Source organism: Pleurodeles waltl, chromosome 3_1 (assembly GCF_031143425.1).
Source record: "Pleurodeles waltl isolate 20211129_DDA chromosome 3_1, aPleWal1.hap1.20221129, whole genome shotgun sequence".
NCBI classification, from domain to species: Eukaryota; Metazoa; Chordata; class Amphibia; order Caudata; family Salamandridae; genus Pleurodeles; species Pleurodeles waltl.
In genome coordinates, this window is record NC_090440.1 from 34,809,238 (window position 1) to 34,831,095 (window position 21,858).

Genomic DNA, 21,858 nt, shown 5'->3' on the forward strand with positions numbered 1-21,858 from the left:
TTTGGGGAAAAACAGGTACTTACCTCTGCTCTCCTGGTCACTGGGAGCCCCTCTGGTACTCACCTCTTAGGGTTCCTAGTTCCTCCAGTTCCCTTCTACTGATTACACTTCCTTGGGTGGGGGACTGACTTTCACATTCCACTTTTTAGGGTTGAGGGTGTAAAGCGCCCTGTCCCTGGTTTCATCTCTCTGTGGGCTTTTAACCACGGCCATCAGTTCGGTTGGTTCGTCGGCGTGCCTTTTAAAATTCGCTTGATTTAATTAGTGAAAGGCATGCATACGTCATGCCTTTTCTGGTATATAGAGCTTCGCGAGCCAACCGGCCAACTACTGAAAACATACGAAGCTCCATGTTTTCAGTATGGTTTCTGGACTACTTTTTCACTTAATTTCATAGGCAGGGCAGTGTCGCTGGGCAGTAGTCAAGCGCTTTGCATGATATCGACCCTGTTACAAGGATAATTGCACTTTTGCCCGTTACATGGATAAATGCACTTTTGCCGGTTACATGGATAATTGCACTTTTGCCAATACAATTCACTTTGAGTGAAATTCTGTTTCCTTTTGTGTGTCTGCTTCGCCCTTATGGCAGCCGTTGGCTCACTTATGTGAAACTGTTTTACTTTTTATTTTAAGTTTATGTGCAAGAAAAGTCCGGTTAGGAGTTTACAACGCTAATAGCTCTAACTCAAGCAAACAGGAGACCAATTACATTTCAAATGTTTGTTTAGTAAATGGTTTGGCCCTCCCCTAGGACCCTCACTATTTGCTATTGCTTTTACCAATGCTATCTATACTATTTACTGGTTGCTAATGTGTATACAATAGCGTATTTACTTACCTCCAGTTGGGGAATTGCCTACACAGTATTTTAGTATTTGTGTCACTATATTAAAGTATCTTTATTTTTGTAACGCTGTGTGGTTCTTTCATGTGTGTAAGTGGTGTAGACTATAGTTGTATTGCATAAGCTTTGCATGTCTCCTAAATAGTCTCCATAAAAGTCTTGGCTGCTCATCCACGGCTACCTCTAGAAAGCCCTGGCTTCTAGACACTAACTACACTTCACTGATAGGGGATACCTGGACCTGCTGTAAGGTGATAACACCATAGGTGCTCCCCACACACCAGGCCAGCTTCCTACACTGTGTTCAAGATGCAGCTCCAGTCCTCTTCACTGTGGAAGCAGGACAGCAGAGACGCAACCCTCCCATCAAAGCAGCACAGCAGTTCTTCTACGTCTTCCACAGTTCCAAATCTGAAGAGATTTGTATGAGGGTCCAAAATGTATACCTGGTCCTCAGTTCAAAAAAGGAGAAGGTTCTGGAGGTTTCCACCCCCAGAGGTATCTGGAAATTCCTGCCTGTCTGCCCCGGCCCCAGGTTGCCTAGGCTCACAAAATACTGGTATCAAACCCTTCATGAGTGTGCTGAAGCCAGGGCATTGTGATATGCCCCTGTAACAGGTGACAGGTCCTACCTCCCACCAAATCAGAGATGGCCCGTCCTACCAGCACCTACTACCCTTTGTCTCAGTGTCTGGGAGCAATAGCATAAGACCATCTGCCAGTCACAACTAGTCATGTGACCCAGGATACAGGCTGCAGGGATTAAATGGTTGGGACACGAAACTGCTAACTTTCTAAACTTCTTAAAAAATGTCATTCTGGAAACCCTACCTCAGGCTGCATCATCCCAACAAATGTAAATATCACGAAACATGCATAACTTCTACCTCCTTCAAAATGCTTTCACATAAACACCCATTATACACCCATGCAACAACCTAGGATACACACTCAGATGCCCTCTTGAAAATTGTCCTTTTTGCCCTTCCTCCCTTACTGTCAATGAGTTCTGTAGATGGTCACATCACCGCCCTCCTTTACCATCCTAGGTCGGACCCACCATTCTTCACAAAAACTCTAACCCTCACACCCACGTCTGAATGCTTTCCAGCATGTCTAACACTCTCCAACACCCACTCAGAATGTTCATGTTTCTGAGTTTTCTTTTTATGCAGTGTTGTCTCTCTTACCTTTGTTGGATTCCATAATTTGACTGGAGATGTATTTTGGGCTGTCTGTTGCTGCACTCTTCTTCTCTGCCAGTCTCTGGAGTGATAAAACAGCTTCATCTAATTCTGTAGAATCTACAAATACATAAAGCAATATTTAATACCTGTCATTCGTGTACTTTTACCATCTCATTGTGAGTCGGTGTGAACATTATTCGTGGCCATTGAGACCCAAAAGGCCTCTTTGTGAATGTAGATATACATCTTTTAGTTCTTTTCCACCTGTGGCTTTGCCATATATGAAGGCATAGGTTCTGGGTTTACTTAGTGAATAAATACTGTGCTGTGCCTGTCTTCCTAACCTACAATAGTAGTGTGTGGGAGTAATCTCAAAGTAGATTCATGTTACAATATGTTGTACTGGTGATCACATGACGTTTCATATATAGACGTCATCACTTCACATAATACACAAAGGGCCTGATTTAAGAAAAGTGGCGTTGCATCCAATGAAGCGCCACATTTCTTGTGCCCCTAACACAACCATGTGTGCGTATTAAAGATACAGTGCACCATGGCGGTAGTTGGGGAACCAGCGTCAACATTTTTTACGCTAGTTCGGTGCTTTGCAGGATTAGCGACAAAAATGTTGATGCTAATCCCGCAAAGCTCATTGAGGCCCATTGTATTCAATGGTGTGCCTCCTCTTAACGCCTGCTCTGTGCAGGCATTAAACATGCCACAAAAAATAGCGTAAAGAAATCTCTTAAATTTCTTTGCACTGTTTTTTAAAGGTGAGAGGAAAAGACTGTTCATATGAATCTTAACATAGTTGAGTGTTTCAGGTTGAAGATGCTGGTGGTTAAAGCTCTCTTGGTTAATATAAATGTTGATTTCTTCTGGGTGCAAAAACAGGTCATGAGTTAGACCACAGTGTTGTATAGTAGTGAATACATGTTGTGTTAAGGAATTGCTATGAATATGTGTATTAGAAATAGAATGTTGGGTAGAGGAAGCCAGGATTGCTGAGGGAAGTGTGAGATGGAGCTGAAGTCTGGGAGGTCGCAGAAAGCTTGTGGTCCATCTGTGGGCTCATGGATTTAAAATAAATGTTATATTAGAACATTTATGAGACCTATCTGCTTCCATTTTCTACAATGGGCGACAAGTGATTTTCCTGTATTCTCTGGACTTCCTGGATTGGACAAACCATTTTCTTAGATTTAGCCCACTGTGGAGGATCAAAATATTGTGCATGAGGAGTATACTGAAATTTACACCTATTTATCTACCTCGTTTGTGTAAAAGACGGTTGCTCAGTGCATCTGTCTCTTTCTTAAAAATCAGGTGTGTGAGGGAAGGTTTGCATGACACAAACTCTACCATCTGACGTTCACACGCTCCAATCTCTGATGTCTTTGTTGGAAGTGCAAGATCCACCAACCATCAAAAACCGACATTCAGCATGCACAGAGAGGCATTTTATGCAAACAAAGGGCCAGAATTACAAGGCCCTAGCGCCTCTTAGCGCTACACTAGCATCATTTGTTTTTACACTAATGTGGCTTTAAGGAAGCCATTCTCCTTCGCCATATTTACAAAGTGGTGCAATGCTTGCATTGTGCCACTTTGCAACCTCTTGTGCCACATTATGCCTGTGCCAAGCATTAGGTATGCAGGGGGGGCGTACCCCTGAAGGGAGGACGGTAAAAATGGTGCAGTGAAATTTACAACATTTCACTGTGTAGGAAGCTGGCCTGGTGTGTGGTGGGTCCCTAATGTACTTACATCTTATACCAGGTCCAGGTATCCTCTATTAGTGTAGTGTAGGCAGTGTCTAGAAGCCAGGCTCTCTAGAAGTAGCTGTGGATGAGCAGCCAAGGATTATCTAAGAGGTATGCAAAGCTTATGCAATAACACTACAGTCACACAGCACATGAAAGAAAACACTCAGTGTTACAAAAATAAAGGTACTTTATTTTAGTGACACAATACCAAAACATACTAGGGAGGAAACGCTCCAATAGAAGGTGAGCAACACACCAAGGGGCAAATTTATACTCCATTTGCGCCAAATTTGCAAAAAAGAAATTATGCAAATTTGGCGCAAAACTAAGTCCATATTTAGATTTTGAAACTAGACCCTCCTAAAGTCAAAATATTGGAGTTTGCACCATTTTTCAGATGCGTGAACCTATCTTGTGTCAATGAGATGCAAGGTAAGCATTCACATCTAAAAGCTGGTGCTAACCCTATAGCCCCATATTTATCCCCTCGTGCTAAAATGACGTACGGGTGGGAGGAGGGGCTAAATAATTGTGCAAAGCTTGCTTTGCACCATTATTTAACACCTAGGTCAGACCAGGTGTTAGGGAACCTGTGGACCCATTCCATGGTTGAAGACCATGGAATGGGTCCACAGGTGCCCTCCTCAAGCACCAGGAACACCCCCACCCACACCAGAGGGACACCAAAGGATGGGGGACCCCATCCCAGGTAAGTAGTGTAAGTATAGGTAAGTATTTTTATTTTTTTTAGTTAAAGTGCCATCGGGGCCCAACATGAGGCCCCTGCATGGCACAGGGTGCAATGGCAATTCCCAGGGGTCCCTAGTCCTCTGTTCTGGTCATTGGGGTGGTGGGCATGGCTCCTGTCTTTTCTAAGACAGGAGTCATGTAATATTGATGGTTTTGCGTCATAAAATTACACTAGGCTGGTTAGAGGCTTTTTTTTGCCTCTAACTGTAAACTTTGCACTTGTATAGCACACTACTCACCCATTAGGGTCTCAAGGTGCTGTACTCATACTGCTACAGAACCCCTCCTGGCTTTTCCCTGTGAGGTGCCCACTCCTGGGCACCCCCAGGGTGAAGCCAGGCATCCAAGCGCTGTTGGGGCCATTGTGGAGATTAAGCAAGCTATTGCCCAGAGTTGCACTCATTAATTAGATTAGGCACCGAGGCGAGAATTATCTGGTCCAAGGGAATTGAGCCCAAGACATGCCAAAGCGGGACTTGAACCCTGGTCTTGAGCCACATCTCTGCTTCAGGGTCTGTTGCTCTAACCATTGTGCCACACTTCTCCACTAACCAGGCTAACGCCATTTTTGGGTGCAAAACTCCCTTCTCCCATACCTTCACCCCCACCCAAATAATGTCATTTTTTAACGCTATTCCACCCTTTGAACCAGATTGCGCCATTCCATAAATTTGGTGCCCAGCTGGCATTCTGGAATGGCGCAAGCTGGCGCTATACTATTTGATGCAAAACTACGCAAAGGCAGTTTTGCATCAAAAAGAATAACTATGGGCCAAAATATATACACTAGTTACCAGAAATATGCAAAGAAAGTGATAGATAACAGTGCAAATGCAGTTAGGCAATAGTGACCCTAGGGGGAGTCCAAACCATATACTAAAAAAGTGGAATGTGAATACAGGACTCCCACCTAGGTAAGTGGAATATGCAGAAGGGAGCTGGGGGTACTAGGAACCCCCAAAGGTAAGTACCACAGTGCCCCCTAGCGACCCGGAGAAAAGGAGTAAGTTAATGGATTTTCCCCAAACCACCCAAAAGGAAAAAAATGAAGAAAATGCAACACCCAGACAAGACTGCAAAAAACAGCGGTGGATTCCTTAAGAGGAAGACCTGTGGAATAAGAGGACCAATTCCAGAAGTCACAGAAGAGTCCAGGAGGAGTAGGAGCTACGACCCAGCCAGCTGTGGATACAAAGGAGTTGGTAGACGGTGATGCAAAGAAGGTCAGCACGCACTGCAGCCTTAGAGTTGGTGAAGAATTCCTCAGGGATGCAGACAATGTCCCACGCTGGAAATAGAATTGCAGTCAGGTGTTGGTGCAGGAAATCCACCAACAAGCCTTCGCAAAGGCAAAGGTCGCAGTTGGCAAAAAGTGGAGGAGATGCAAACAAGTGTTGGCAGCTGCTAGAGACATGGTGCATGGGCATACTGTCATGTGTGGGAAGGCAAGGGCTTACCTCCACCAACAGAAAGGACCAAGAGCACTATTCTGGACTACCATCCGTGATACAGGATCCACGCAGCTCAAGATGAGAGGGGATCCACGCAGCTGGTCGTTGATGCAGTAGGTGCCTGCTGATGCGGGGAGTGACTCCTTCACTCCAAGGGAGATTGCTTCTTCCTTCTCATGCAGGCTGAAGACTTGACGCCCTCAGAGGATGCACAACTGGGGAAATGTTGCAGAAGTTGGAAGGAGCCATGGAAGCAATGGTGCAAGAAGAGTCTTCTTCGTGGATGCAGATTGTCAGTTCCTGGAGGGTCGAGTGGCTAGAAGTCGAAGTAAGGTTGCAGAGGAGTCCTGCTGGAATCTTGCAAGCCGAATCTGAGGATCCACCAAAGAGAGAGACCCTAAATCACCCTGAAAGGGGGATTGGTCACCTAGCCTGACCTGACCACTCAGATGCTCCCAGAGGTCCCGGTCAACCTTGGATTCAGGGTGGCAGAACCAGGGACCCTCAGGAGGAGCTCTGGGCACCACCCCTGGGGTGGCGATGGAGATAGGAGTTGTCACTCCCCTTTCCATTGTCCAGTTTCATGCCAGAGCAGAGACTGCGGGTCTCTGAACCAGTGTAGACTGGTTTATGCATAGAGAGCACCAAATGAGCCCTTCAAATCATACCAGTAGCTTGGGGAGGCTACCCCTCCCAAGCCATGTAATACCTATTTCCAAAGGGAGAGGGTGTTACCCCCCTCTTCCAAAGGAAATCCTTTGTTTTGCATTCCTAGGCTTGAGCTGTTCAAGCAGCAGGAGGGCAGAAACCTGTCTGAGGGGTGGAAGCAGCTTGGGCTGCCTGGAAAACCCTGGAAGACTGGTAAAAGCAATGCTGGGGGTCTTCTAAGGACCCCCCAGAGTGCATGGAATCATACTTCCAATACTGGCAACAGTATTGGGATATGATTCCAATATGTTTGATACCAAACATGCCTAAGTCCTGAGTTGCCATTATGTAGATGGACATAGGCAGTGTATCTATGTCTAGTACACGCATAACATGGTGTCCCCGCACTCATGAAGTTCATGAAAATGGCACTGTAGTTCGTGGGGGCACCTCTGCTAGTGCAGGGGTGCCCTCACACATGGGTACTTGCACCCTGCTCTCTGGGCTAGGAGTGCCTGCCGTAGGGGTGACTTACAGTGATCTTGTGCAGTGACCTGTAGTGAAAAAGGGTGCATGCACCCTTTTACGCAGGCTGCAATGGCAGACCTGCAGAACACTTTGCATGGCTCCCCAGGGGTGGCATGATGCATGCTGCAGCCCATGGGGATCCTCTGGTACCCCAATGCCCTGGGTACCTGTGTACCATATACTAGGGACTTACATGGGGGCACCCGTATGCCAAATGTGAGGTGAAGATGATAAAAGTTACCAAGTTAGAAGGGAGAGAGCATAATCACTGGGGTCCTGGTTAGCAGGATCACAGTAAACACAATCAAACACACTGACAACAGGGAGAAAATGGGTGTGACCAAGCCAAGAAAGAGGGTACTTTCTTACACAATATGCCATTCGTAGCGTCATTTTTAACACCTGATTGGAGCAGGCATTAAAACAAACACCTATTACTTTCAATGGGCCTTCCTTTACATTGCAGGATTAGCACCACAATTTATAGCGCTAATCCTGCACCGTATACCATAGCATCATAAATGCTGATGCTAGTCTCCTAATGTGCGCCATGGTGCGCCATATTGTAAATACGGCACACACATGGTGTTGTTAGTGGGCACAGGGGGGCAAGAAAAGTGGCACATCGCAGCTGATGCTCCACTTTCTTGTAAATCAGGCCCAAGATTTTGTGAACTATCAGCCATTGAAATTGACCCACAACACATCTGCCATTATGGTAAAGACTTTGGTGCATATTTACATGCCCCTTGTGCTGCCGTAGTGCTGTCTTAGCATCGTTTTACGCTAAGGCGGTGTTAAGGAGGGTGCCATTGTGCGCCTAATTTACTAAGTGGTGCAATGCTTGCATTGCACCACTTTGTAACCCCTTGCAACACATTATACCTGCGTCAGGTCTAATGTGTGCAAGGGGGGTGTTCCTCAGCAGGGAGGCCCAAATAAATGGTGCAGTGAAGTTTACAAGATTTCACTGCATCATTTTTTCATCATTTTTAACGCCTGCTCAGGGCAGGCGTTATAATGACGCTGCAAATATACCTTATAGTCTTCCCTGATCTTTGCTGGACTAGTGTCAAAAATGTTGACGCTAGTTCAGCAAAGCGCCACAGTAGTGTCAAAAATGTTGATGATTTTTGTGCTAACATGCGCCATGGTGCACTGTATAGTAAATACAGTGCTACCATGGTGGCGTAAGCGGGATGCAGGGCAGAGCAAGAAAAGTGGCGCATCAGAGCTGAAGCGCCACTTTCTTGTAAATATACCCCTTTGTACGCCCAATACTGCACGCTAGTGCATAAGTTATTTCTCACTATATATACACGAGTCTCAGCGGCGACACACACACAGTTTTTTTTCGACTGCACCTATGTTGGATTATTAAATCAGTAATGCACACATTATTTGTTTGAGGAGTCTATATGCACCTTCTTTAGCTGAGATTTTCAGCACATACTGGATTCTTTAGTCAGTGATGCGTACAGTATTCAGCGGTGGATTTGCAGTTGGGTTTCGGAGTATACTGAGTTGTTAAGCTAATGGTACACAAACTATTAGACTGTGAACTTGAGTGAGTTTTGGAGTGAATGAGGCAAACTATTAACTTTTTTTCTGATTGCGCATAGTACATATTCAGCTTTAACTAGTACAGTTCAGCAAGTCATTTTAATGTTAGTCTATCTAAAGATTACACTTACATTCATGGCTAACAGTCATACGTTCATGTTACCAACTATATTTTTGCAAATGTCTGGTAAACCTACACTAATGTGGAAAAATGGTTTAAATTATTGAAAATTATTTGTTAGCTATAGACAGAAATCATTCAGGAAGAAGCTGGCCTTATTAGTTTTTACGGAATGGTGCAATTGAATTATTTTGATAATTTGCAACCAATTCCAGCAGCTGAGGCTGGACATTCTCCATGGGATGTTCACAAAGAGACTGTATGCAGGCTCGAAAAGCAAATGTAATGATCGAATGCCATAGTTTCTTTAAAAGGAAACAAATGGGGAAGAATTTGTTGAAGCATATGTGGCTGCTTTAAGGGTTCTAGCAGCTAACTGTGAGTTTGGTGAATATGTAAAAATATACATAAGGGATCAATTTCAGTTTAACTGCAATTCTTAACGGATTCATGAATGTTTATCAACGTGTCGTAATCCAAAACATTCTAAGGTGTTAGATCTTTCCAGAAGTATTGAGAGGTCCATGTTGTCACTTAAAGATTTAGCTGTGAGTGAATGTAACACAAATACACCAGTGTGTGTGATTCAGGTTTAAAGAAAACCCTAGAAAAGTGTGAATAGACAGAATTTTAGTTACTCGACATGTGGTTCTAAGTCACATCCTTGATGTCTTTCAAATAATAAGAGGTGTAAGAGTGACTACAGAAGTACTAAACTTAATAGTGCTAGCATTAACACTATTGAAAGCATGGATAATACTCTCGATAAATGGGTGTTCATCGTATTTGATTCTAAATCAGATGTTAACAATTCCGCAATACAGTCTGTTTTTAAAGCACCTTTAGGTTGTTGATATAGCTATTTGCATATTGGCTGATTTAGGTTCTCCGCTCCCCATTTTACATGAATTTATTTTTAAATACAAATGGATGAATGTCTTATTGAAGAAAACAGATATTAATCCCAAGGCATTTGAAAAGTTAGATATCAAAATGTCGGGATATTTTGAGGATAATCTAGTTTCCAAGGATGTGTCACATATAATAAAATATTTGTAACTACTAAGGGTAAAGATATAGTTGGGTGGTATGAATTGGGCAGATTGGGTGTGATGTTGTATCCAGGGACAGATTGCCTGATTATTTTGAGAGACACTTCAGTAAATCACGTTGAAGTACAACAAATCAATGTTGAGAAAATAACTGAAAAGCATGGTGCAGTGTTTAATTATAGAGTGGGTCACGTAAAATGTTCTGTACAAGGGATTAAGCATAAGGATGGGGCTGTTCCTGTCCAGCATAAAGTTAGTACGGTTTCTTCAGAGTGCGCCATCAACTTAAAAAACACAGTGATACACTTTGTAATGAAGGCATTATTGAATTTACTGATAATTCTTAGTAGATCCCTGCAGTAGTTATAGCTTTAAAGAAGAACAGAGATTTACATCTTTGTGCTGATTTGTGATCATTAAAAGAATATATTGTGGTGGACTGCCATCCATTGCCTAGAATTCAAAAGTTATTGGGCAAGTATTTTTTGGTTACTGATCTCAAATCAGCGCATCATCAGGTGGCTTTGGAGAAAGAAACTAGAGATGTTTAAGGTTACCAATTGACCTGGCCTCTGCAGCCAGTGCATTTCAAAACTTAATGGATATGTTGTTTCAAGGTTTGTGTGGTGTGCAGGCCTTTCAAAATGACAAATTGATTTTTGCCAAGACAATGGAAAGGGCACGACAAATTGTTAGACCAAATTTTACAAATTCTTGAAGAAAGAGAATGGCAGTGAGAAAATGCAAGTGTATGTTTTTAGTGAAAGAGATTGTTAATCATGGACATAAAATAACAAATGAGGGTATTCTACCGCGAATGGCCTTATTGGCCGCCATAGCAGATGCTATGAACCTTATGACAAAGATTCTCTGAGATCTTTTTTAGGTCTAGGAGAGTACTATGCTAAATTTGTATAAGGCTATGTGATTTTTACTGAACCTTTACATAAATGTTTGAGAAAAGCAGCAAGATGAATCTTTTGAAAACATTAAATTGTTGATTATTAAGGCTCCTGCACTAAAGACATTTGGGACCAGATGTAGAAAGGTTTTTTTGCGTCACAAACAGCGAAAATCGCTGTTTGTGAGGCGCAAAACCCAACTGCGATGCCGATTCCCATTTTGCGGGTCGGTAATCTGGTTAGTGATTAGCAAAATGGGACGGCGAGTCGCAAATAGGAAGGGGTGTTCCCCTTCCTATTTGTGAGTCACAGCGCGATGCAGGATTCCGTTGTGACCGCGTATGCGGTCAAAAAGCGATTCGCAGTTACCACCAGTGTCACACTGGTGGTAACCCATTCGCAAATTCAGAAAATTCCCTCAGGGTAGGATGCGGTTGGTAGCCGATGTGCCACCAGGTTCCCGCCCTCCTGATGATCACTTCCTGGAATGGGTGGCATCTGGCTATCCCAGGGTGCACCACTCTGCTCACTCTCAAGATAGCAAGACCCCTATCTTGTCAATCAGAGCTCCCCTGAAAAAAACAGTGTGACAACTGGCTTCTCCTCTCTGGCTCCCAGTCCCAGCCTGTCTACCTAACCAAAAGAGCAGCCCATCTCCCAAGTGTTATGCATTTGCCCTTCAAAGGTCTCCTTTGAAGCTCGCCTTTTGGGCTAACACCATGTGGCTTCCTGCAGAAGGAAGGTTAACACCTCTCTCCCATGTAGGCACTTATTGTGTCCTTTCATGGGAGTCGTTAGCACCTCTCACCAGGAGGGCAGAAAGCAGGCCAAGACACTTGTACATCAGTAAATGGGCACTTGAAACCTTGAACCACTAAAGTGGCAACTTCTAAAGTTGCACTTTGCCCAACAGTGACATTAAGTTCAATATAACCATTAAATCAGGTTGAAAGCACTGATTCTTTTGATACCATACTGTACCAACCTTAGTAGTCCCATTCAGAAGTTAGCACAGCTGGGGTGCCAGCATGTAACGCTGTACTTGCCAATGGGGCTTCTAGCCTTTCCACAATAAAAAACAACCATTTAAAATTACTACTGCTGGAATAGTAAAAGTACATGCTTCACTTTTTAACATACAGCACCCTGCCTTAAGGCTTGTTAGGCCCACCTTTGTGGTGACTTACATAAAATAAAAAGCAGAGGTTTGGGCTTTGCCATTAATGTAAATGGAAACGCTGAGTCAGTAGTTCCATTGAGGTGGCTCCAAAAATGCTGCTGTCCCTGGGGGACAATCGCATTTCTAGATCCTGTGTCTCCCTTGTACCATATACCAAGGACTTCCAGGTAAGTTAGGCTATGGCAACTGGAGACAGGCCAATTAAACATACATCATTTTAAGGGTCAGGGCACGCGCACTCAGTCTTGTTCAGCAGGGCTCAGGGTATTTCAGAGTCATTATACCAGTACCTAGTAATCAAAATAGGGGCAAAAAGTGGGGGGTAAACTGGCAAAAAGCCTGCTTTCTTACACATACACAAATGTATCTATATTTAAAACAGATATAGGATGCCAAACTTAGGCCCGTATTTATACTTTTTTAGCGCCGCATTTGCGCTGCTTTTTGACGCAAAAACGGCGCAAACTTACAAAATACAATTGTATTTTGCAAGTTTGCGCCGCTTTCGCGTCAAAAAGTGACGCAAATGCGGCGCTAAAAAAGTTTAAATACGGGCCTTAGTGTATTAAAATGAGTTTGCATGAATATCCAATAAACACATATTTTGACAACAACATTGCATTTAAGAATTCTTTTCTGGTTTTACTTTTAGGGAAGCCCATCTCATCTCCTCCACCCTTGTCTTCTCTCCCTCACAATCACCCGAGCTTCTCTCTTTTCTCCTCTCTGATCTTCTTTTCTACTCTTTTATCCTCTAGTCTGCATCTTTCTTCTGCTTTCCTCACTTCCCTCCTCTTTCCTGTTAAGTCTTCTCTTCTTCATGCCTCTTCTCCACAGTCCTCTCATCTTCTTGCCTCTCTGCTTCTCTACTCCACTCTCCTCTTGTCTCTTCTCTTTCATCCTCCTCATGTCTTCTCTGCTTGCCTCACCTCTTCCCCCATTCACCCGCCCTCTTTTCTCTCCTCTCCCTTTATCTGTAGTCCTCTCCTCTTCTCTCGTTCCCAGCCCTCTTCTCTTCCTCCGCTCTACTCCTCATCACTCCTCAGGCCCTCTCCTCCCCTATTATTTTCCCTTCCCCTCTTCTCCCCTCTCCTGTTTCTCTCCTTTACCCTTCTTTCTTCCTCTGTTATTCTGTTACTCTCTTTGTCCTTGATCAATACAGAAGTCCTGTCTCAGGCCCTGGCCTACTCTCAGTCACTCACCATTCTGTGCGTTGAAGATTGTCCCATTCTGTGGATTGAAGATTGTCCAGAGGATGTCCTGTGCCTCTTTGCAGTCTGCTGGGATGGACTTGAGGGCTTCTAAGGCCTTGCCCAGCACCATGGAATCTAGTGAGAAAGCGACATGTGGCAGGTGTTGAAATCTGGATGCGAGAACTTTTCAGAGAATGTTGCATCATTACATGTGTTCTGATAGGCACTGGAATCACAGACAGATACTGAGAAGTAATCTACATTGATACAGCTTCATTTTTCCAGTGTGTCAAGTCAGAACCCCCATCACTTGACTGCTGTTAAAGCTGTGTGGAGCACAGTACAGTGTTTGTGGGCCAATATGAACGGCCAAGCACACACCCTTGGGAAGCATTGGTACTGCCCACTTAAAGGTAGGGGAAGCCCTTATGCAAAGTGTTGCTACTGTCCACTGAAAGATAGATAAGGTCTGATTAGATGTGTGGGTATTGCCCTTTTCATGATCCCCAGTGAAAACTGTTGTTACTGTTCTTTTAAACATATAGGAGTCTTAAAGCATAGTGTCTGTACCATTTATTAGGACCTTGATAAGAAATGTTGCTACAGTCCACTTGAAGGTACAAACGCTCCATTGAGAATTCTTGGTACTGTCTTCTTAAGGGTAGAAGCCCAGCTGAGAAGGCCTTATGAGAAGTGCTTCCTCAGGTATTCTAGTAGACATGGTTTCTGGTAATGTGCTTTTTGATGGATGGTTCAGCTATGGCAGGTTCATGACACAAACCTCCAGGTGGCAGACTGGATCCTGAAAGTTAGAGGAGGAAAACTGGTCTGAGGAAGAACCTCTAGAGTGGCTCTAAAGATGAAGATGAAGAAGAGCTCTTGGATCTCTCATGCTTCATATGTTGGACAAAAGGCTTCCTATGTTGGATAAAAGACAGACTGCTTGAATAGGTGTGACAATGTTCCTGACACCTAGACCTCTAAGGCGACCTCAACCAGAAAGATGTCATCAGAAATTTAGCTTCACTTTATACTGTAGCGTTCAAAAATATAAGGACATCCAACTCATGTGACGTGTCAGTATCTTATTTACCCAAACCCCAAAGGCACTCCATCTGTGGGTCAGTGACTGACATCTGCTTTCTGCAAGTGGGGCAGCGTTAAATCCTGATACACCACTGAAAAATATTGACTCAAAAACCAAAACAATCTGCAGCCAAGGATCACATCAATAGCGGAGACCAAGTGGGTCCACTCCATAACATTGTATAGCACCACCTGGTGATGGTTAATTGGCAGATAAGAATTTCTGGATACAGTCTGGCATGTGGGCAGGGTTCAAGAAAGCATCCTGTAGGATCACCAACCATCACCAACCATTAGCAACCTGAGCAAATAGAGCACATTTTAAGTTTTAAATGCAGAACAATCTTTTTTGTAAGCAAAGACAATCCTCTTTTCTCTGACAGTCAATGGACATATCTTGTGTAAAAGTCTTCTTGTTTTCTTACCAGTTATTTGTTCACTGATGGCCACCTGTGGAAGAAACAAGAGAGGTTTATTTACAATCTGCACCTGCATAATTCAATATGTTTCATTTTAAGCTCAATCATACAGTACATTGAGACAATGGTTCTCAAGGCAAATACCAGCCCAGAAAGGTCCCTGCATAAGATGCGGTATTATAAAATGGAATGATATGCTGAAAGTTCCTCCGACCATATGACAGGATCACTTCTTCAGAATTTACACAATGCCAACTGAATGACTGAATTTTTTTATCATATTTGTTTTTCAAAAATGAAAAACTATTTTCCCTCAACACACCACAACTATTTTTCCAGAACATGGGGACTTTGTTTCTCTCCTGCTAAGAAAAAAGCATGGCGGACATTGTGTCAGAAGCCCCACACTCAAGAGCCATGTGCTCCACTGAATGCCCATGAATGCTGGTGGGTCTGTCACTGCCCCAGTAACCTTTTTAATAAATTCACGACAACCCATAATATTAAACATTCACTGCAATATTTATAGTAGGCGAACCTCGATGGCTTTAATCATTTTAAATTCTAAAGATGTCTCAGGAGCAAACGTTCATCTAACTTGTTTTTTTCTACTCTCCACTGCCCAGATTTACATATGGTCAGGCATCGCCGAGGCCTGTCGCCCGAACACCCCATTGTTGTAGTTTAGCAGCGATTAGATTAAGCATTAGCAGAAGACATCTTGTATTTAGTAACTATTGTGAACATTTCGCGGAATCCATTTTGTATTCATGGCAGCCATTTTCTTTGCCACATGCTGCCATGTGCTCACCATGTGCTCTGTCCTACCTTTCTGTTAACTACTCTTGAAAATCTGCCTAGTGACAAGTTATATTTAGCATCTCCCACTTTCGCACATGCTCAGTAAGGTCTGCAGCTGTTAGTCCTTGAAAATTGTTAGCTCCTCCTACCTGTCGACTGTGCATTTTCCACATGACCTTACATTTATACAAGTCTTGCTTCTATAATTGTACCACCTCCTTTTAGCCCCTGCGTGGGTATAAAAGGACCATGCTCTCTCAGTTCAGTGTGCTACTTCAGACATTACCTAAGGGTGCTGTTTGAACTGTAGTACCACCTCATGAGGTTAATAAACTTTTGTCTTTTATTTCAGTTTCTGTGCCAACTTCTTCCTACATGGTCTGAGGACTTTGTGCAGAGAAAGGTGAACCCTTGCACTAGTAGGCCTTGCTGAGCCTTACTTCAACAAATTGGCGCGTGAACAGGGACTCATCGGTGACTCGGATGCCCAACGGATTGGTCGCGACGAAGGATTGGGATCTCGCTGCGGACGATCAATGCCTGAGGAGACCCTCCAGGTGGCGCCGGTCCTCGACTGAGATCCTTTTTGTTCATTCGTCATGCAGTGACCATTTGGTCGATTTTAGAACTTAGCAGTTGGAACCTGGACACCCTGTGATTGGTAAGAGCCGTTTTACGGCACTTGCTGTGGGTTTTGATGCCTTTGTTTGGTAATGTAGTTTAACACTACTTACTGTGGCTCTCGTGTTTTGGGTGACTAGTCAATTTGTGTCTTTTGAATTGATATATAAATTGCAATTTATATAGGCAGCTAATGAGGAGAATTTTCTCCAATTTAATTTTGATTTAAACGGCACCTTAAGTGCTACTTTGATTATAATATTGCATATTTTGCACTATTTTTGGCATGCCTGTTTTTAGCGCACTTCGTAGGATGTGTTGCTTTTGTAATGGTACCAATTTGAGACTGGAAGAATTGGAACCGGCACCCCCAGAGGGGACGCCAAATAGAGATATGTATGTTAAACATGGTCTTTCTTCTATAATGTACAGCACATTATGGAATAAATACACTTGTGCGGGTCCTGATTTACGTTGGCCTATGCATGGGTCATTTGATTTGCGAAAGATTGAGTATGTGGAACAATGTATGTGAAAGCAAAAGTCTAGGCAAGATATGTTTGACTGTGTACGAATGTGGGAGAAAGAAGTGCGTGGACGAGTGAAGCGTGAGCAAGCCTTGCTTGAGAAAGAGCAGCGGAAGAATGTATATGGGAAAGCATTGGAAATGAGAAAGAAAGAAATAAATGACTTAAAGGAGCTAGAAGAGAAAGAACGTAAATTACAGGTAACTGGCCAATACACCCTTAGGCAACCTCTCTATCCTAGTTTTAATAAACCACATGATGATTTATTGTTATTAGATCGCCCTCCACCTCCGTATGTCGTTCCTTCTGCCCCTCATGAGTTAGCTAAGGCCTCCAGTTCGGAGCAACAGAAGATGCGGGACAGTCGCTCTATGTTGCCTGCTGACCGTGCGTCTGAGCCTAGATCTATTGCTCGTAAAACAATTCGTAGCGTTGTCTCTGCTTCTGAACTTTTAGACAACATGAAAGGGTGTACGGAAAAGGAGCAGCTATATTTTACTGAGGCATTTGGCTCAGAAGTTATTGAACTATATTGGAAATATTCTGATGAGTTAGAGCCCGATGATGTTGCAGCTGATCATAAGCAAATGTGTGATGGTCTTTTTGTTTTCTCCCAGGTGGCTGATGCAATCAGGCGTTTAATGAAATTATGTGTTACGCAGTCCGTTTGTGAGAGGAGAAAAGGGCAGTGGACGTAGTTGCACGGACATCTCAGACCGGCGGGGTGCAAGCTTCCATCTTTGGAACAGATAAGATTATGATAGTTCACGCGATACCAGTGCGGGAGGCTGCGCCTTTGTATGTTCCTCCTAAAGGATTGGGTACAAGTGGTGATAAAACTTCTGTTGATGCTAAGGGTTATTTTATTTATAATTGGGTGTATACTCCTTGGAATAGGGCAGATATAATGGCACTTAAAACAGCATTACCTGACCCGCGGACCGCCTTTTATGAGGAAGTTGAGGGAGCAATTAGTTCTTGTACTATGACTTTGGACAACTTGATTCTTTTGTTTAGCCTGAAGGTGTGGCTCTCATACAATATGTCGATGATATTTTGTTGGCAGCTGATACCCCTGAGCAATGTGAAAAGTGCACTTTGTCCTTACTTTCTTTTCTTGCTTCACACCATCATAAAGTGTCATGAAAGAAATTGCAATATTGTAGACCAAGGGTAACCTATTTAGGTCACCTTTTGTCTAAGGAGGGCCGTGCACTTACATCAGATTGTATTCAAGCAATTTTAGACACACCAGTACCCTCTACTCAGAAAGATGTGCATGCATTCCTTGATCTTACTTCTTTTAGTAGGCAATGGATATTAGGGTTTTCACACATTGTCAAACCTTTGCTAGCACTTTTGACTAAATAAATTCCAATGCCCCTCCCATGGACAAATGAATGTGAGACTGCGAGCTGAACTAATAGCTTTGACACGAGCATGTGAGCTTAGTACTGACTTATGTGTGAACATTTATACAGACAGCCGCTATGCTTTTGGAGTGGCTCATGATTTTGGTTTGCTTTGGAAGGAGAGAGGCTTTCTCACATCCCACGGGATGCAGATAATGCACAGAGAATTAGTGCATACCTCTTGACTGCATTGACATATCCAAAGAAACTAGCTATTGTGAAATGTAGTGCACATAAGAAAGTGACCGATAAGATAGGGCAAGGTAATGCTCTTGCAGACCGCGTAGCACGTGAGACTGCGATGCAGCGAAGTGCTACTTCTATGTATGTAGTGAACTCACAAGCTGAACGTTGGCATAATGCTAGACAGGACGTATTAGATATACAGAAATCTGCTTCTGTGAAAGAACGTGAGCAATGGTCTGAAGATGGAGAATTGGATGATGAGGGCTGTTGGCGGAATAAGCAGATGGATAAATGGAAATTGCCTATAGCTTTTGTACAACCTATGGTTCAGATGGCACATGGGCTGGCACATGTTGGTGCTTCAACAATAACGAAGTTGCTTACGCAAGTTTGGGAGCATCCAGAAATTTCCAGTACAGCTAAGAGAGTAGTACAGTCTTGTTTGATCTGTTTACAATACAATCCTGGAAAAGGGACACGTACTCCTGCGGGAGGGTTTGCTACACCAACTGCACCTTTTGAAGTTCTACAAATGGATTATATTCAGCTTAAACACTGCAACAAATTAAAGTATGTCTTGGTGGTGGTATGTGCCTTCAGTAAATGGATAGAGGCGTATCCCACAAAGGATAATACTGCCATTACCACAGCGAAGGTGCTTTTGCAACAATGTTTCCCTAGGTTTGGTGTTTGCAGACTTTTATGGAATGATAACGGACCTCATTTTGTTGGGTAAGTTATTAAGTATGTCCTGAAAGGATTAGGGATCAAACAGAAGTTCCATGCGGTTTTCCACCCACAATCAGCAGGGTTGGTGGAAAGGTATAATGCTACTTTGAAGCTGAAGTTAGCGAAGATACAGGCTTCCACATCCTTAACTTGGACGGATGCATTACTGTTGGCATTATTGTCTATTAGGTCAGTGTCATACTCTCGAATTGGCTTTACTCCCTAAGATATAGTGTTTGGGAGGCCAATGAACATTTGGGGAGTTCCTAAGCCAAATTCTGTATATGATGTACTTTGTGACCTGATGAATGATTATTTGGCACAGTTAACCGACAATTTGGTTTCTATTCATCAACAGGTTTGAGAAGCACTTCCTAACAGATCTGCAGGTGAAGGCCATGAACTCCGACCTGGTGACCAGGTGATGATTAAGTCCTTTGAAAGATCAAGCAGCTTGGAACCAAGGTGGCGAGGCCCAGAACAGGTGCTCCTTGCGACAAGGACAGCAGTTCGAGTGACGAAACGAAAGAATTGGGTCCATAGTACTCACTGCACGAGAGTGCTACCTACCTTGGTGGAACCTGCTGTGCTGACCGATCATCGAGAGATTTTGACTACGGAGAAAGGCCGTGCTATATCACCTGACGAATCTGCAGAGGTCTTCCCGGACCATACGACTTCTGGAGTGTTGCGATATAATTTGAGACCGAGGAAAGAATCTGAAGATGTTTTGAAAAAAACTGGTTGAGCTACCGCCCTGGGTTAGTGAAACGGAGAGCCAATGTGGCAAGGGGGGGGAATCAGCCATGCATTAGAGTAGTGACACCCGTCTTGGCCCGTGGTGAAGAAATCAGCGGCTGCCCAGGGATAAGGGCTCCAACGATTGTTTTTAATCCATTTCTGAAAGGGTCGATTATCACTGTTGCTAAAATGAATAACAAACTGATCATTAGTACTATGGGGTTTGTTGTTGTTTTGGTGGTTACAGCAACAATCACCTGGTTTGTTGAAAAGAAGGCTCCTGCTCATGAGTTTTTTGTTGCCACTACTCCAGTACCAGAGGATCACTATTACTTTACACTTCCCTATCAGGAGCAGAAGCACCGTCAATCGTACTTCAATAATACCTTCATTCGGATGTTGCATCATACTCATAATGCAACAAATACTACTAACTGTTGGGTATGTGGAATGATACCAGCGCATCAAAAGAAAGGAGGAACACCTTTCATTCCTCTTCCTTTTTCACATAATGGTTCTTGTCAAGCTTGGTACACGCTTTTGTTTGCATCTGGAAAACGTACAGAGGGCGGACTTCTTTTTCGCCTTAATAAAGTATGCTACCAAGACAAAGATGGGTATCCCCAAGCCAAAGAAACTAAATGGGAATGGGAAGAGTATCAACCGGACAATGTTTCAATACCATATGTCTTCACAAATATAAGAGACTTTGACAAGAAAGAACAATTTGTGATTTCTGTTACAAAAACGAAATCAGATTTATGTATACATAGCATTGGGCGAATTCCAGTGGGGATAAGCGATTGTACCTTGATTTTAACTATTAAGGGTGTAAATAATAGTAGTTTTACAGCTTCACATAATACATATTTTGTTTGTGGTAACTATGGATATTACCAACTACCTGTTGGAAGGTCAGGTGTGTGTAATGATTGCAATATTTTTCACATGCTGTATCTGTATTCAGTGTGGTCCAATGTTCTGCTCCATGAGTATTACTGCTTGAATGCCTACCAAAAGAAATATTACAGAAATGAAAGCACAACATATGTTAGATAAAGAAATAGCTGAAATGATTAGCATAAATATACAAGATTAATATTTAGATTATCCCAGAAAGACTAATGTCTTCAGCTAATGCTGAAAGGGTCGTCTGTTGTAGTTTAGCAGCGATTAGATTAAGCATTAGCAGAAGACATCTTGTATTTAGTAACTATTGTGAACATTTTGCGGAATCCATTTTGTATTCATGGCAGCCATTTTCTTTGCCACATGCTGCCATGTGCTCTGTCCTACCTTTCTGTCAACTACTCTTGAAAATCTGCCTAGTGACAAGTTATATTTAGCATCTCCCACTTTCGTACATGCTCAGTAAGGTCTGCAGCTGTTAGTCCTTGAAAATTGTTTGCTCCTCCTACCTGTCGACTGTGCATTTTCCACATGACCTTACATGTATACAAGTCTTGCTTCTATAATTGTACCACCTCCTTTTAGCCCCTGCGTGGGTATAAAAGGACCATGCTCTCTCAGTTCAGTGTGCTACTTCAGACATTACCTAAGGGTGCTGTTTGAACTGTAGTACCACCTCATGAAGTTAATAAACTTTTGTCTTTTATTTCAGTTTCTGTGCCAACTTCTTCCTACATGGTCTGAGGACTTTGTGCAGAGAAAGGTGAACCCCTTGCACTAGTAGGCCTTGCTGAGGCTTACTTCAACACCATCCCATTGAGCCCCCCAAAACCACCACTCCTCCTCACACTCCAGGTCACACCCAGCATGGCATTATTTCACCTTTGACGTCAACAACTCTTTGGGATTGGGAGTCGTGAACTCCCAAACGTATTTTATTTTAATAGGAGCAAAAATTCAGTCAAAAAACGTTTACACAGTAACCCCCACATAGTTTACACAGTATTTACATTTTCAAGATGCCTAGCCTTAACAAAGTCCGCTAATACATCCGAATTCCTACCACTGACTAAATCAGTTCCTGCGCATCCAAAATATAAAATATCGTTGACTGCGGAAGAGATCATGACTGACACCCGTTCTCCATCCCTCCGACTATAATGCCCCAGGGGTAGTATCTCCATATTGGATTGTTACTTCCCCACCTTCAACCAATTCAGGTTGCATGTAAACCAT

The 21,858-nt window shown here is 43.2% G+C and overlaps 1 protein-coding gene across 2 annotated transcripts in view; it reads right to left on the minus strand.

Annotated features, from left to right (window-relative positions):
- The window catches only part of LOC138283737 (astacin-like metalloendopeptidase), a 301,255-nt gene that overhangs the window by 240,224 nt on the left and 39,173 nt on the right, over positions 1-21,858 (minus strand). Inside the window, exons 2-5 of one of the 2 annotated variants that reach the window (XM_069221781.1) lie at positions 20,618-20,723; positions 14,703-14,727; positions 13,201-13,326; positions 2,038-2,151 (exon numbers count right to left, since the gene is read on the minus strand). In XM_069221781.1, the coding sequence (XP_069077882.1) occupies positions 2,038-2,151; positions 13,201-13,321 (235 nt within the window). In that variant the 5' untranslated portion in view covers positions 13,322-13,326; positions 14,703-14,727; positions 20,618-20,723. The remainder of the gene's footprint in view (positions 1-2,037; positions 2,152-13,200; positions 13,327-14,702; positions 14,728-20,617; positions 20,724-21,858) is intronic. The other variant, XM_069221780.1, reaches the window with a different exon arrangement.